This window comes from Onychostoma macrolepis, chromosome 16, assembly GCF_012432095.1.
Source record: "Onychostoma macrolepis isolate SWU-2019 chromosome 16, ASM1243209v1, whole genome shotgun sequence".
Lineage (NCBI taxonomy): Eukaryota > Metazoa > Chordata > Actinopteri > Cypriniformes > Cyprinidae > Onychostoma > Onychostoma macrolepis.
Genome location: NC_081170.1, coordinates 11,353,642 through 11,371,720, shown reverse-complemented (window position 1 = coordinate 11,371,720; position 18,079 = coordinate 11,353,642). Strand labels below are relative to the sequence as shown.

General features: G+C 38.8%; 1 protein-coding gene across 12 annotated transcripts in view; it reads right to left on the bottom strand.

Moving 5' to 3' along the window:
* The window catches only part of ptprub (protein tyrosine phosphatase receptor type Ub), a 232,499-nt gene that overhangs the window by 59,761 nt on the left and 154,659 nt on the right, over positions 1–18,079 (bottom strand). For all 12 annotated transcript variants that reach the window (XM_058747184.1, XM_058747185.1, XM_058747182.1 and 9 more), the window contains exons 7-10: positions 15,236–15,529; positions 9,347–9,664; positions 5,107–5,216; positions 1,352–1,553 (exon numbers count right to left, since the gene is read on the bottom strand). In XM_058747184.1, the coding sequence (XP_058603167.1) occupies positions 1,352–1,553; positions 5,107–5,216; positions 9,347–9,664; positions 15,236–15,529 (924 nt within the window). The remainder of the gene's footprint in view (positions 1–1,351; positions 1,554–5,106; positions 5,217–9,346; positions 9,665–15,235; positions 15,530–18,079) is intronic.

Here is an 18,079-nt window from a genome sequence, read left to right as displayed (position 1 = left end):
TAATTACAAAATAAATGTAACTGTAATCTATTACAGTTTCTGAGAAAAAAAATGTGTAATTAAATTACAGTTATTAATGAAAATGTTAATGATTACAAAGATAGGATATGTTGAATAACATTAATTTCTTGCTTTGCCAGTTTTTGATGTGCACGATGCCTCCCTCCATTTAAAGGCCATTTAGTAAAGTGATGCTATTCTGATGCTTTTGATTGGTTCTCGTTTGAATTTGCAGCATCCACATATGCCAATTACATCAATCCACATTGCAGCTGAAAGCTTTAGGCTACAAACTGTCTAAGAGTTGCCACCATGGTAAATAAGGTAACTTGCAGAGCTCGGTAGATTACATTTACATTACATTTAGTCATTTTGCAGATTGCAGTTTATTTACAAATTGTAATCCGTCACTGATTCCAAATTACATGACAAAACTTGTAGTCAGTAACGTAATCCATTACATTACACAATTTAGGTAATGTAATCAGACTACTTTTGGATAACTTTTAGATTACTTTTGTCCTAACTCGTTTATCACAATGATTTAAATAGGATAATTAGGGTTGTTCCGATTCCGATACTAGTATCGGAAATTCCACCGATACCACAAAAAATTCTGGCATCGGTTACAGTGCCCCCCTATGAACACAATCAAGCTTTCAAAAATAGCTGGATGACCACCCCTTTAAAATAAATACATTAGGTGTAAGGTTCAGATGACAAAAAGTTTGGGAATGTCTGCATTACATGTAAATTCTAAGTTTGAAGGACAAAAGCCTTTCAATAATACAAAATAATAAATGGTTAAATAACATACTAATTCATAATTCAAATAAAAATGAATATGTTCATCAGTAGCTGATGCAATGTTGAAACACTTCTTAAACCTGAAATGATTTTTGTAAATCCATTGGTCAAATGCTGTGTTGCCTCCTGACTGATAATTAGTCTATGTGTGAATGTCCACAAAACTGGACTTTCTGAATGTATATAAGTGGCAGACTATTTTAGAAGGGATCAATAAATTATGAATAATTTATTGCAATTGTGTGAATAATATGTAATCATGTAATCTATAAAAAAGTAACTAGTCTGATTACGAGTATTTTAAAATGTAATTTACTCTAAATACAAGTACTTAATTTTTGGAATCTGATTACGTAATCCAGATTACATGCAATCAGTTACTACACAGCTCTGGTAATTTGTAACCTGTAACCTATTACATTTACAAAGTAACCTTTATTTGGATAAGAGTCAATCAAATAAGCAAACATTCAAACACACTCACTCCATTCGGATGGGATGGATTTGAACACACACTGGTAAAACAACCTTACACACTCCTCACCAGAGATGTTGGTGGTGATCTCAGTGAGAGCTGTTTGGCCGAAGCCTTTGGCGGTGCGCGCCCGAACAGAGATCAGGTAGGTGGTGCCAGGATGCAGGTTGGAGAACATATGGTACGTCTCATTCCTCAGTTTAGATACGGTGCGCCTCGGGCCTGGAACATTGATCCCAGGGTCTGATGATTCAATGCTCTGGTAGCTGATCTGTAATTGCACATATTAAAAGCATTTAAATGAATCATATTTTCGTTAAATCACTGTTGTTTTGGAAGCAAACATGCAATGACTCAGTGTGTGGTAGTGCAGATTAAACAATGCTTTACAAAAGTTGACTAACCCTGACATCCTTATTCAGAGTGGGTTGAAATGATTCATATATGAAATCAAACATTTATTGTATAAACAATACGTGGTAGCATACTAACAAATACCAGTGGGAAGCTAGTGGGCATGTTAGACTATCATCTTTACAGCAAAAAACTCTGTGATGGTATCATATAACAGCACTCAAAATCTCTGCTCCTGTCCTTGTTGCCTGCCATCACACAAACCTTGAAGCTTTGGCTTCTTTTGAAACTATTTTCATTGGAAACCTAAGCTACTTAACATCATCTTGTTTACAGAATATTTGTATGATGTATAAAGCAGTTTTAAGAGTAATGTGAAACCCACACACCAAGTTACTTTAAGTGAAAAGTCAGTGAAACAATGATCTAAGATTCTGAGACAAATTTTACTGGTAAGGACCAAAAAGAACATTTGTGGCGCATTATAATAGAACTCTGTTCACTATGGAGTACGCGAGCCTGACAAAGTTTCGGATCACAAACGTGAAGAGCATTAGAACATTAGTGGCCTAGCATTAGCAGAGTGTTCAGTGCAGTGTGCTTCTGGGACTTAGGAGACATTTGCTGCACCTGTACCCGGTCTCTTTTAAGATATGAGGCATGGATAAAGGCTGATGGGGGAACGTTTGAGGGGGAAAGCAGTGCCCTGTGAGTCTTTTGTCGGCGGTGCTCAGAGAAAAGTGGACAATGTGCTAATCTGAGAGAAACGAGAGCGAATTCTCCAGGCTCTGCCTCTCTCTTATTCTTTCTCTCTTCATCTCTCTGTATGTCTGAGAAGATCAGGCTGCTTGAGCCTGAAAATCTGTCCTTGCCTCCACTTTATAGGTCAAGCCTTTAAATCCCCTTTAGAAAACATCCTTGAGGCGACTTTGGTAGCTATGGCCGGGGGAGAAAAAGAAACGTGTTTTATCAAGGAAAGATAACTCAGTAAGTGCAAATGGTAACGGGGGAGGCACCTGATGGACAGAGGTGGCATTCAAAAAATGCGTCGATCTCGTTTCGGGCCATAGCTGAGCCGAATGACGGATCCACAAACAAAAGCGACTTTTCCTCCTGAGGTGAGATGGGTGTTTTGGAGCGTGACAGAAGCACCGTTCTCACAACTTTTTAGTGACTGACTGAGAGCCTGAATCATGGGCTAGGAGAAAGGTGACACTGAGGCAGGCAGTGTGACCAAAGAGAGAAAGGGTGCGAGAATGTTCTGGAACAGAGAGACAGATGCTGGCTGTGGGAGGCCCACCACCTTTCCATTGAGCAGGCCGAATCTGTGTGCACTGAACGGAAGAATGAAGAAACAGTTTAAAGGCTTTTATTAGACTGTTACCTATCCTTCTTTTTTGGACAAAGTCATAAGCTTTCAATTTGCAGCAGTTCTGATCTACTAATCTCAAGAGTACAATTATACAATGATTTTTTTTTTTTTTGGTACACAAAACAACACTGAATGATTCTTATATCCCAGAAGTAAATAACAAAAATAATCAAGCATTCTATTTTTTATTTTTTTTTGGTATATCTTTATTAAGTAGTGCAACAGAGCAATTTGTAAACTAAATAAATAAAAATAAGAAATAGAAAAACTCTAAAAGTCATGCAAACTGTGAAAGATAGACAGAATGATAGAGCGTGAGATCGATAGAATCATAGATTAATAGCTAGCTATATAGAACAACAGATAGAATGACAGACAGATTGAGAGAATGATAGATAAACAGAACGACAGACAGACAGACAGACAGACAGACAGACAGACAGACAGACAGACAGACAGACAGACAGACAGACAGACAGACAGACAGACAGACAGACAGACAGATAGATAGATAGATAGATAGATAGATAGATAGATAGATAGATAGATAGGCAGACAGACGGACAGATGGATGGATGACAGGCAGACAGATAGACAGAATGCCAGAATGATAGATAAACAGAACAACAGATTGATAGAATGATAGATCGACAGAATGATAGATAGAAGAATATAATGATAGAACGATAAAATGGTAGAACGATAGATAGAACGATAGATAGAACGATAGAACGATAGATAGAACGATAGATAGAGCGATAGATAGATAGATGAATAGATAGATAGATAGATAGATAGATAGATAGATAGATAGATAGATAGATAGATAGATAGATAGATAGATAGATAGATAGATAGATAGATAGATAGATAGATAGATAGATTTTATTTACATAATTGGGGCTAAACTAATTATTCTTTCTTTGGTTGTATGTGACACTACCTCAGTAATGACTTCTGGATGGATAGATAGACGGATAGACAGACAGATGGACGGATGGATGACAGGCAGATAGAACGATAGATAGAATGATAGAACGATAGATATATAGAACGATAGAACGATAGAACGATAGATAGATAGATAGATAGATAGATAGATAGATAGATAGATAGATAGATAGATAGATAGATAGATAGATAGATGAAATTACATAATGATTATTTTCCAAATAATTAAAAATCAATTAAAAATCAATGACAAAAAGGTTTTATGTATTCAAATTAAGATTTTATTTACATAATTGGGGCTAAACAAATTATTCTTTCTTTGGTTGTATGTGACACTACCTCAGTAATGTCTTCTTGATATCATCTCAAAACTGTTCCAGAAGCTTCAGCAGCCACATTCAGAAAATATTGTGGTGTATTGGTTAAAGCTGGACGGTTGCTGATTCAGTCCCTTCGAGAACTGAGCCATGAGCAATTATCATTGTGTCCTCCAGCAAAGCAATTAATCCCACGTAGCTCTAGGACAATCGTCCTGGTTCATGAATACGGCTGTTCTATGATGACATTGTGGCAACTATTCAAATAAAGCAAGATTCTAAAATGGCAAAAAGTGTAGGAGACAGCATATAGAACTTAGATAGAGACATCTTTCTGTCATTTACTAACAGATGGCTGGTGCAGTAGGGACCAATTAGAGGGAGGGCTGGCCTTGGTGGCTCTTGTGTCTCTGGCAGCATGCAGAGTTCCAGGTCCAAATCATGACTTCATACATACTTTCTGCCTGTCACTGACTTGAGTTGAGAAAGAACAACAAAAACAATTCAGCACTTCCTGCCCACTCGACTGAAACTCCAAATTATATAGGGGTGGAAAACACTCGCATTCCAAGGTCTTCCTAATACAGCACACTGTCAGTCAGGTCTGTGTGCACATGCATGCGGGGGATCATATGTTAGCGGCACGTTCATAAATAATTTAAACTGGCAGTCCAATTTTAACACACAGTGGGAAGTTTTGTCTTTCAAGGATTGTGGATCATCGATATTTCACCTGGTAAAAACGCTGACTCGTCAGAGCCAATCTCTGCGGATTCAGACAGCGTGAGAGAAATGGATATGAGTGCGGTAAAGAGTAGGAAAGCACATACCTCATACTGCGTGATGAGGCCGTTGGGTTCCACCGGCTCCTCCCACTTCAGGAAGATCATATCCTCCAGCGGCGTGAAGGTAAGAGACTCGGGAGCAATGCCTCCGGGAACTGTGGGAAACCAGAGAAGCCACTGGTTATGAATGAAGAAACGGAAAGATACTACACTGTCAGACTAGTAATTTCACTAGCATTTACTCAAAGTGAGAGGGTTAATCGCTTAAAGTCCCCCAAAGGTCAACTCTAATATCCTCATTACAGCCGTTGTCATTATGAAAGTCTTAAGCAGGCCTTTTATGTTATGAACAGAGACTCATCTATTATAACTAATCTAAGTGATTCAGTACTGTTGTCAGGTCACTTGAATATGTGATATGGAATCAAAGAGCTGGGAATGTGCTCTCCAGATTTGATGGAATGCGCTAAAAAGAATAGTGTATGTGTTTTGAATGTTGGTTTCTTTATGTCCCCATCAAGCTTCTTAAAGGAAGAGTTCACTCAAAAATTAAACTGGTCATCCTTTACTCACCTTATTTTCTTTCCAATCCATATGAATTTTTGACACAAATGTTTTCCATACATTGTTGTTATTGTTAAATAAAACTAAAGCTATTAAAATATTTTCTGAAATAAAATGAAATATAAATTACATGAAAAACGTTAACATTTAAAATGAGAAACTGAAAATATACGTACGTCAAGGTACTAAACTAAAAGTGAAATGAAAATAAATTAAAGCTAAATATAAATATTAAAATAAATAATAAAAAGGAGAAAGAAAACAAAACTACTATCATTTAAAATAAAATTAAAAAGGAATATATTAATTGATGAAAATATTAATTAAAAGTTAAATGAAAATGAATTAAAGCTAAATATACATAAAAATAAAAAGAACAAAACTAATCAAATTGAAACTAAAATGAAAACTGAAAATATTAATTAATGAAAATATTAATAAATACTATAATAGCATGTAAATAATCCAAAAATAATCAGGGGGAGGAAATGCATCATAATAATATCATAAAAATGGTCCACATGACTGTTAAGTTATGATGTTTGTTTCTTTTTTATATATATAATTTGTATTCTGCTGGATGTTTTCTTTTTGAGTTTCAGATCGCCGCTGATTTGCTGAGGGTTGCTGCCTATCAGTGGTAATTGGGTGACCAGCTGGCGGTTTCCTTTAAAACGCCTCTTCCGTTCATCAGAAGGGGTTCGGTGTGACTTCGGGCCGGTCACACTGCTCCAGGCTTCCTGCTAGCCGCCAGACCAAAATTGTGTTTTGTTGAGTGTTTTATTTGATCGTTGGTTTAGTTTGGAATACGGTAGAAATGTAGGAGAGACCTGCCTTTTTGTTTAGATCTCCTTTTTGTGATGTTTATGTTAAGAGTAGTTTGCTTGATTGTATTTAATTTTCTTTTCTTTGTAGGTTATTTCTATTGTTGTTTTACTTTATTAGCTTGGTTTTGTTTGTTATTTTGGCCTTGGGTCTCTCTGACGAAAAATACCATCTGATTCCTTGTTTTCTCTTTGTTTATTTTCTTTGATATTGTATTGTTCAAATGTTATCTTTGGTTGGACCGTGGGTCCCTTAAGGGGGGCTACTATTTATTGATGGTTTTCCCCTTTTGTAACTTACAATAAATTTACCTTATTTATTGTGATTTTTGCTTGGGTTCTTTTTGGTCTGACGGCCAGCCGGAAGTCTTTTGGTTCGTTTTATTTATTTATTACGTCTTACCCCTAGCGGATGTAATAATGACTCATTCCCTATTAGCTTTGTGTGATATCAGTCTTTATTCACAGAAACTTTTGCCATCAACTGCAGCTCCGAAATTTCATTAGCTCACCTGCACATTCAAATTTGCTGTGTTGCGATTGGTTACAAGACAAGTGAGAACCAATGGCCTTTGAACTCTTCACACAGCATACAGAACCTGAATGAAATTTGAGAGCTACAATATAGTATAGATTTTCTGTGCATAACAATATAACTTTCAGTCTTTTCCTCACAAAACTATTATGTGGCCTCAGGATAATTGGAAGGGTCATAGGAATCATTTTAATGATTTGTTTTTGTCCTTTCAATGTATAGAAGAGAGCAGCATTCTTAAAAACTTCACAGGTTTGGAACGAGAACACAATTTTCATTTTTATTTAACTAGCTTAACCATATTCTCCAGAAAGGCCATGCTGCTTAATTAGTTTCATCAGTTAGGTTTGCAAATGAACAGCAGAGTTACACTGATCAATCAACCACACCGGCATGAAAGCAGCCTTAACCAGCCTGGAGCAGCGTGGAAATTCATGCTGGTCGAAGCTGGACTTCTCAGCAGGAAATACAAAGCCTGTGCGACAGAAAGAAAGGGCAACACTTGCAGCTGATGACATGGCTTTTTTTGGCTGATTAATATTAACACGGGTTCATTAACAGACATAAAAGCTGGCAGAAAGAACAAGGAGGAAGTGGAAATGGTGCTAGAGAGACAGATGATGCTCTAAGCTCTCACACACTGCAGCAGTAACACATCAGCAGATGTTTTTACAGCCATTTGTGCTCTGTCACTGAGCCATCCTCGTTAGCCCTCGGGTATGTGCACAGCGTGTGTGCGCGGGGTGATAGTTGGTGAGGCAGAGATAGCCGGTGGCGAAAATAACACGCTCACTCAGACTGAGTCAAAATCGCTGACTCCATCACTTCTTCTTGTGACAGGCCATGAAAGAAAAGAATTGCTGATTGAAGCTTCAGAGGAGTGTTGATAATTGAGCGCTCCCTTTCCTCCCTCTCTTTTTCTCTCTTATTTCATCATACTTCCTGTCTGGGCGAAACACTAGTGTTTCAAATTTTTCCCAGAAAATTATTTTGTCCTTAAGCCAGAATTTTTACAGCCCAAGCCGGCTGGACCGAGCACAGAAACGGGCATAAAAATCTTCCCTGGCCTGCTCATGCTCAGCTCCCTGGAGAGAATAATTAAAAATTCATTTCAAATCCATTTGGGAACGTCTGTGTCTTTATGATTGTGATGTTGAACAGATCTAAGAGAAACATTTTTATTCAGAAGACTCCAGAAGTAAATACTACAACCCTATAGGAACAACTTAACAACTTTGTCAACTTTATCTTTTTCTTTCTTTGTGTGTTAATACCTCTTTCCCTTTCTTTCTTTTTCCATCCATCCATTCTTTTTTCATTCAATAATCCATTCATCTTTTATCATCCATCCATTCTTTCTTTCCATTTATCCTTAATCCATTAATCTTCTATATGCCCTTACTTTTTCTTTCTTTCCATCTATACTTTTTTTATCACCCATCGCTTACTATCCATCCTTTTCTTTTTTTTGCTCTTTCCATCCACCCTTATCATCCATCCATCATCCATCCTTTCTTTCTTTTCTATATATCTAATCTATGCATCATCCAAGCATCCATTTACATGCATCTAACTATGATTATTTTAGTAAAAGTAAATATTTGCAAACACTTTAAGTTTACTTTAATTGGTAATTGTTTGATTATTTACTGGAAGATAGGCTTTCAATCACTATCTTTGTCTTGTTTTGAAGCCTCATTTCTCTAAATGATGAATGAGCATTTGAGGTGAGCTCTAAAATGGACAGGACGTGGGAAATTTGGCCTATTACCATTTGTAAATATTGTAAAAAATGTAGTTCTGAACTTGGTCAATCATGGACCGTTTTCACAAGACTGTGATGACGCGTTTCAATGGTTATCAGTATTGTAAATCCTTTTTATATTTAGATTTTTTTTTTTAAATGTATGTACATTTATAACACTATACTTTGCATTATATCACCAAATTACAAAAAAACGTACAAAAAACTAGTTAACGCTAATGCGAGGGTGTTTCTAATGCAGCGTCTATGTGAGGGACGGTAAAAAAAAAAATCTTTTTTTTGAAAGTCATGAAAACACTATCATGTAGTTTTTCTTTTACTATTTGATCAAATGGGAAAGCAAAAATTGATTTGTGGTACTCTCCCATTCACTGCTCTCTAAGTTAACCGAACTATGACGACTTCTGCTGCTGAGAAACCTGAAAATGTCTATTTTACTTCTTAGTAGTAGTCTGTAGTAGTATCATCACATTTTGTGGCACAATGTTACACAATTTGTCATTCATGAGACATCTGCGCTTCCCCACTCTTGAAACCCAGGCACCACTGCAACAGAAATACAACAAGTAAATATTCATTGAAAGCTCCGCTACTTACTGTCCTCCTCAGTTTGAAACATGACCTCCTTCCCTTCCTTCTTGCCCTCGGTGTTGGCGAGTGCCAGGCGTATTTGGATGGTGTGAAAAGGAGGCAGATCTCTGAGAGTGAAGCGTGAAGTGTTGTGCTCCACAGCCAGGCATTCTCTCACCGTGGTGTTGTGCCCACCGCCACCCCCAGCGGTCGTGTAACGGTAACACAAGGAGACAGAGTACGTGTGGCAGCGGGTCAGGTTGAAGGCCGGCATCTCCCACTGCAAGGTCAGCTGCCGGGACTGGATCTCCGAGGCTCGAAGACCACGCAGCGCCCGCATGGGCTCTATTGGAATAGAAAATGGTAAAGCATTTTGTTAACATAAGCCAAAAATGCAGGGAATCTGCATGGGGACATCACCAGGTCACAAGAGTTCTCGCCTACCCCACCCACCACAGGTAGGAGGCGCCACCACGGTCAAAAAGGTTGAGGGACCACCTGCTAATGAGGACACAACTCATGCCAAATTACGTTAATTAATTCCACAGGCTGCAGGTTGTACTTTCTCTCCCGCCATTTGCCACCTCCGTGTCGCTAAGCAAATCGAGTATCTGCCTGCCCCATCGTCCAGGGGCCATGAGCCCCGTTCAAGGACACTCAGCTCTGCCAGTTACCGTTAGTGCAAGGTCGTTGCGTTAGGCCAACTATTTTTGGCATAACTCACATCTGTGTTCGTACTTTCTTATTCACCGGGGGCAGAAAGATCAGCGACCACCTTTGGCGTATGTGATATAAAGAGACAGAGGAAGCTACTGTCTGTAGGGCACACAGCAACCTTAGTGTTTCTCACAGCGAGGGAGGGTGAACCAAGGACATCCAGCCTCACTATCAATGAGTGCATTTGTCACGGTCCATTATTAAGACAATCAATGCATTTTGGTCAAATATATCTCCACATAATGTATTGTACTCCTTTGTTCTTTTAATGGGACCTGATGACTAATGGACCCAAGTGGGAAGGTACAACAAAGGGGATGTGAAGTGCGCACTTCCTGTAAAAAGTATGAGGTCACAGCTCAAGGTCTTTATTGTTCCTCTCAAACCGATGCTCAGAAGACATGCTCTTAAGAATTAGGATTACTACTAAAGGTAAGGTGAGGTAGCTAATGCACCAAGACCATAAGGACAGCGAATTAGAGGAAATGCATTTCGTCTTGAAGTCCTCCGAGGAGAACGTGTACGGATCGCAGAATACTAATTCAGCACTTCTCTTGCAGAAATGCACTCGTAACATTAAGCTCCGTTAATCCTGAAATATCTCACACATCAGAGAGCTTTCGCCACATCTCTCTACACATTTCCTTAAGGTCTATATTTAGATTTACATTTGGTTTCATTTGTAGATTTACATTTAGATTAACTTCCAGCGCGATTGGATTTCTTATCAACAGAAGCACTTAGTGGACCTGAAAATGACACGAATGAACGATGTTCGTTTCCTAAAATACACATTGAATGTCAAAAGGTCCCATTTGCCTCCACAGGAAATACGACCAAAATAGAGTGATGATCGTCTTAATGGAACTATTGATTGTTAGTTAAAAGCAAACTAATGGGATGTTGTTGGCTTGTGTCGTCTTTAAAACAATCCAAGAGTCTACACTGTGCTCTTTGAGGAGCTCAAAAGGGCCTTTTGTGTCACCCTACTTCCCTTAACCTAGTTCGAAGGCTTTGTCTGGATGCCAAGAGCAGCGCTTCGAGCGCCCACTCCTTGGCTCCCGTCTGAGATGGGACCGAACCCAGAGAGAGCAGCCAGGGGCCTGGGGCAGCATGTCAATTCCTCACGGGCAGCTGGAAGTCTAAACAAGACCAGTTTCTGTCCCATTACTCTAGATAATGTTGATACATGAGGTAGTCCTGAGAGAACTAAGGTTATACAGTGAACTAATGGGCGTGAAGTTCTGGTCGTTGGTTTGTAAAAGGAAAACGGATGAGAAACATGATTCTGTGATATCTGGGGTAAAATCGTTTATATTGAGATGGATGGGAGTGGGTTTAATCAAATGTGCATACGAGCATTCGTATCTGACTTTAAATCATGGGAATAAAAATCATGAAAGAATAAACTGCTACATGTTACTCTTATTACAGACATTTAGTAAAGGGATAGTTCACCCAGAAATAATTTACATGACTTGCGCAGTTGTACAATATTGTGAAAACATTATAATAATTTAAAATAACTGTTCTGTTATAATATGTTTTGGAATGTAATTTATTCCTGTAATGGCAATCTGAAATTACAGCAGCCATTCCTTCAGTCTTCAGGGTCACATGATCCTTCAGAAATCATTCTATGTTGATCTATGCTTGGAGCTCAAGAAACAATTCTAATTACTATCATTGTGGAAAACAATGGAGCTGCATATTTTTGATTAAACCATGACAGTTTTTTTTCAGGATTCTTTGATGAATAGAAAGTTAAAAAGAACAGCATTTATTTGAAATATTAATAATTTGTAACATCATAATTGGCTTTTCTTTCTGTCCTTTTTGATCAATTTAAAAAAAACTTTTGAAATATATTGTATGTAGTGACAAATGGTTGTCACGCTCAAGAAGGAACTATAAAGCACCATAAAAATGTTATAAAAGGATTCCTGACTCATGACTCGTCCAGGATATTTAATGTTTTCTGTGAGGAACAGACTGAAATTTAAATCATGATTTTACTGAATTTTTTTTTACCCTATTCAACCATCACAGATTTCAAACTTGGTGCTCTGTCTTTTGGTCTGTTCCTCACACAAAGCTCCATTCAGAAAACATATACAGCATAAAATGATTTTATTGTGTTTTTGTCCCTTTTGGGGATTTTGCAGCACTCATCACTATCAACTTTCATTGCATGGGGAAAACAGCAGTATGCTGTTGAAAACATCACCTTATTTCATGCAAGAAAGAAAGTCAAACATGTTTGGAATGTCACAAGGACGAGTAAATGATGAGAATTTTTGACTTTCTTCTCCAGAACACAAAAGTTGTTTTGAAAAATGTTCAATGCCTCTTTTTGGCCATACAATAAAAGTCTCATTGACTTTTATTGTATGAATCAATCAATCAATACAATATAATCATCTTTTGTGTTTGGCAGAAGAAAAAGTCATACAAATTTGGAATGTCACAAAGGTGAGTAAACATTTTATTTTATTTTTTGCATTTTTTGGGTGCACTGTACCTTTAAGTCATTACAATCCAGAGTGTAACTCACTCCAATGAACACCTAAAGAGACCCAGCAGCAGGTGGAGGTCCATCTGTGAACCAGTCTGTGGCAGAAGTACAATGTTTGTCCCATTATTCCATCTTTTTCCCCTTTCTAATCTCCCTCTCCTCTGAGGAACATTCCTTCACATCACATCCTGCTCCTAATCACAACAACGCCTCATCAAGCACACCTGGCTGTGTTCGGCAAAATGTCCACCGGTTCCCTGGCTGTGCCCACAGGACTGTGCCTTCTTTCATCATTTTTATGTAGGTCACTACCTAGAGCTGTGCACCAGGATGCAATCTTCAGCTGCAGCCAGAAACAACCTAGTCATCTCATCATTCATTTCACTTTCTTCCAGTTTTTTGGCGGAGAAGTCACCCAAGGTCCTGGAAGTAGTTAACGTTCTTGCAGTGAAACACAAAATAAAAATAAGCTGCTAGGAGAGAGAGACCATATAAGGTGAGCCTAACTACACAAACAAATAAACTAACAAGATCTTGCTGGATGCCAGAAAGGGATATATCAACAGGGAAGATTGTCAGCATCAGGTCTGTGTACAGGAGGTAATGGCATCCCCGGATGGAGGCCATTTTGTGCGGCTCATATGGAGCCAGAGAAGATGATTACAGTCACCTTTGTAATGGAGGAGGTGGATTCACCTGCCGGATGAAGACAGATGAGCTGACACTTCTCTCTATCCAAAAAGCGAGAGAGAGAAAAGAATCAGGGAGAAAATGTGACCAGTGGGGGTTTGTGATGTTTTGGGGTGCTGTATAATACCCAAGTAACCAATACTTTCACTGCTTGAAAGAAAAAAATTAAATAAAATCTTCTTTTCTGTTACACAGAAGAAAAAACAAGTAATTCAGGTATGGAACGACATGACATGAGGGTGAGTAAATGATGACAGAATGTCCATTTATGGATGAACTATCCCTTTAAGTGAAGCATACTTGAAAGCTCTATGACCAGACCTCTAAAGAATAAAATGTCCCTCCCTTGATGGCTGAAGGTAATGCATTTAGTAAAGAACCATAAATCCATCAAATTCAGTAAAAGATTAAATCATGAATAAAAACTATTGCAGATGATGTTACAAAACAAACATCTTGTCCTGCAGCAGCGGCTAAGCCTAATATTTTTTGTGACAGAGCTCTCTGGAGGCTAATCTGAATATCGAGTCACATGACTGTAAACGCTAACCCTCTTTCAACCGTGATTAATAAATCATCACAGCGAACGTACCAGCGTATGCGTGTGTGTGAGCAAGCGCTGTCAAACAAATCAAAACTTCATAGCCTCTGACACAACATGGCGTTCCCACTAGCACACTTCTCCAAGCACTCAATTATATCTTCGACTTCTATTCAGCTGATGGCAGAATACACAGGAGATTTGAGCATGAGCAGAGTATGGAAAACCTCATTTTACTTCCAATCCCACTGATGTGCTTCTATTGAGTCAAAATTACATCTTCAACAGTTCAGCAAATATGACAGCAGCTTAAACAGCCCCAATATTCATGTGCAGCGAGGCACCACTGGGAATATGATGCAAATACTCCATTTAAAGAAGAATTTCAATCTAGACTTAATGTGGAAGTGGAAATGGAAACAGTAGGAAATATTTAGCATGAACGTCTGCTCCTCATTTTCTCCGCCTTTCTTTTAGAGACAAAAGCTGTTTAAGACAAAAACGTGTCTGGAAGTGACTCACAGACGAATCTTTCTCGCTCCGACTCTCTCGTCTTATCTGCTGATGTCTTTTTCTCCCTGCTATGTCATTCTAAAGCCTCCTGTGTTGTCATGCTTTTCCGCACTCCCTTTTTCACCTGGCTGCCTCTTTTCGTCTTGCTTGCTGATGAATGGTAGGTGTCTGGTCTCAGGAACAAGCTGGGAATAATCGTGATGTGTCATTTACAAAGGCAGGCAGTGATTTGTGTGATAGCGTATATATGTGTTTGGAAGAGGATGTGATGTAAAGTGGTGACCATTACTATGTTGACCAGGTCTGGGTCCAATCCTCAACCTGCATTTTCACTCTCGTTTTCACTCAGATAAAACCAGGATCAATCTTCCTAATCACACCCTTTCCAGGACTGAAACAGCTGGACGTGGTAGAGACTCTCATTTGCAGGTAGAACCATGCATTACCGACCCCTTGCTGTTTGTTTTGACAGGCACAAGAAGGCACCACAGGAGAGATGCCCGCAGTTTCGGTTCAGAAAATGTAAGTTTCAATTAATCATCCACTTTTTCAAAAATTGAGTCAGATTTATTTTATGAACCAGCATTAAACACTTGACCAAATTCACATTGGGTTTTCGATGTCACACACATTTTTGTAGTCTTGGTCTAGAATATGATAAGAAATGTTTACGGTTTATGGTATCGGGTATGTATCGAGTTGTTCGTTTGTATTGTTGTCTGAATAAATAAATAGTGTAATATATGTATTCATTTACATTCTAAAATACATTTATATATACTGTATGTGTGTGTAGATGTGTTTGTGTGTATATAGAGAGTTTAAATGAGAACTTAAATGGATACTTACTTTACATAATCTTAATTCTCATCCAACATCAAAATATGACAGTAATTTTCAACAGACTTCGTAATGTATGTGACAGTCTCTGGTCACTCACCTGCACATTTAGTTCTGCTGATGAGGGGTGGTCCTGGTGGCCCCGTCCCACCCTCGCCCGGCCGGGTGAGCAGCACACTGATATGGTACTCTGTATCTGGATCCAGGTGCCAGAGCTTATAGGTAACCATGTTAACTCCAAGGATCTCCGACCAAGGTGCCTGGCTGGCCCGATATTCGATTTCCCGACGGATGATGGGGCCATCGCCCAGAATGGAGTTTGTGTTTAGTTGAATGATCAAATACGTGGAGCCTGCTCTCAACAGCTGGGGCGGAGCAATGGGAGATGGGGGAACTGTTACGGAGATACAAAGGAGATGATGGTAAGAATCTATTCCAGGAATGAAGAAAACATGTTAATATGTTAGCCCTTTTCAAGCAGCCCCCAGGAGAAATATGAAAACTTTTAATGTACACTAACCTAAATCTGTCTGATATCTTTCACCCAGTTTTTAAAGCTTATCTTGACCATACACTGCTGAGATGAGGTGAAAGAACATTTTCAGTTCAAACTGTACAACTTAAAAACACAAGGTTCAAGGGTTAAAATACCAATCTGGCCATGAACATTAAATCTCCAATAGCTGGTTCTTTCAAGTCCTCGAGGGAAAGCTATGAGTAAACCAACAGATGTGCAAGCCAGTAGACTGTGGAATAACCTCAGATACAAGGTCATGCTATTTAGTGTGAGCTTTTGGCTCCCTGAGGAACTTAGCGGGCAGCTACACAGTATAACCACAATCTCACATTTGATTTGCAAGGTATAACGTTTTTTAGATATATATTTAAACCCTGACTAATGACTAGAACTTCAAAGGGTCCTGAGTTATCAAACAATTAGTGAAAGAAATTGATTTGTAAGGACAGAAGCGAGTGTCCAACGAATGAAAAGATATCAGCGCTGACTTTTCCCATGACTAATCTTCGGGTCTGCTGTGTCTGCAAGCTTTCTCTCTCAAGGCCAGCTGCAGATGGCAAATATCCAGCTAGGGACAGAGAAAGCCTCTCCTGGGAGTGATATGAGATGGCAGGGAATAATAAAGCTCATCTTGTCTGTCAGAGAAAGGCTCAGAGAATAATATAAAGTCAACTTAGACTCCACTTTCATATGCGAAGAGACATAAAAACAGGCCGTCTCTGCGATTCTCCCTCTATCCAGCGTTGGTTAGGGTAGATGATTAATTTCACCCTGAGAAAGCTTCTTTCGCCAGAGTAGAGTTCAGTGTTACTGTGAAAAACAGATCTGAACCTTACTGACTGACTGAGAACAATTCTCATTAGCCCTCTGGCTCCTCTGCATTAGCCCTGTTGCTGTGTAATCTATGGGCCCATTGAGGAACAGTGAGTTGTGAAATGAGTTGATCAAGCTAATTAAAGGACTGATTAGCCTCTCGTTAGTGAGGGCAAGCGTGGGAGGGCAGTTTGGAAAAGACAAGGAGAAGATCAGAGCGAAGGGAAGGGAAAACTAAGGTGAACGTAATGGGCTTGCGTCAATGCTGCCGTGCTAGCATGTGGGCCTATAGCTTTACGGACTCGTCTGGTGGGGCCAATCTGCCGTGCTTAACTGAGGTGCAGTAATGCATTTTAAATAGGACCTCCTGTCGAAGTAAAAGCCATCAGGAAGCAATGCCAATAACATGCTGCAGAGGGAATGCAGCTATAGTCTGAAATGGCTTTAAAGCTCTCTAACATAGAGACACAGATGCAAGCAGGTCTCATTATAAGTTGTGCTTCATATTGCGATGTTCCCAAGTGGATTATGCCTACAACTCTGGTAAAAATATAATGATGAAGTTGTAATGAGTCAGTGTGACAAGTGCTGCAAGAGCAAATGCTTTGTATCGAGCACTTTCCTGAACCATTTGATTAGTCAGTCCCCAAGAAACACTGCATGTCAAAATGAGTTTTGAATTTGATGACAAGATCTAGAGAACATTAGCAATTTTACGGCATTTAGCAGGCGCTCTTATCCAATCGCTTTAGCAAGAGAAACATACAAATTACAAGGTTATCTGCCGGCAAAAGTAGTGTTACCTATACAACAAAGCCATTTTCTCTAAGCAAAGAAAACTAAACTAAAATCATAAAACAAAAAACGCAAAACATGAAAAAAATTTTTTTTTTTAAAGAAAACTAACAAACAAACAAATGAAACTAAACAATTTAAAGAAAACAATACAAAAGGGATAATGCCCATATTCCATGTTCAAAACTGGTTCAAAAAACTACTATTTTATTCTGTGATTTAGGTGTGAAGAAAGCAAAGTGCTTAGCCTTGCTGTAGGGGCTTTAGGGTTAAATAATAAACAGTGTGAGGGAGTACAAATAATTGAATAGCTAGAAGTTTCTCTTTTAGGATCTCTGAGGGTATTACCTGTGATTTTTCATTTCTGGTTTGTTATGACTGCATTTAAAGAAAACAGCCTGAAGGTTTATAATGCTGTGCTTCTGGGTCACATTGTAGAATACAGTAAAGCCGTATTTCTAAACTCTCCGTAATCCGTGCTGCTACATCTATCAATAGGATTAGCATGGTGCTGTCTCATAACCTCTCTCAGTATGCCTTGAGGACGGATGTTGAATAATCCACGTGGTTCATCCATCCCTATTCTTATTCCACCCCTGACTTCTTCTTTTGCTTAGGGGATATCAATCTGACCCGGGTTTACATGTGGACACAGAAAGCTGCCACTGCAGGCTGATGGGCAGGTGTCAAGTTATATGGTTGATTCAGAATTTAAAGGGAAAGCGGAAATGAAAATTTTGTCATTATTTAATCCTCATGTTGTTCCAAACCTGTATGCTGTATGCACAAAACAATACATTTTAAAGAATCTTTATACTG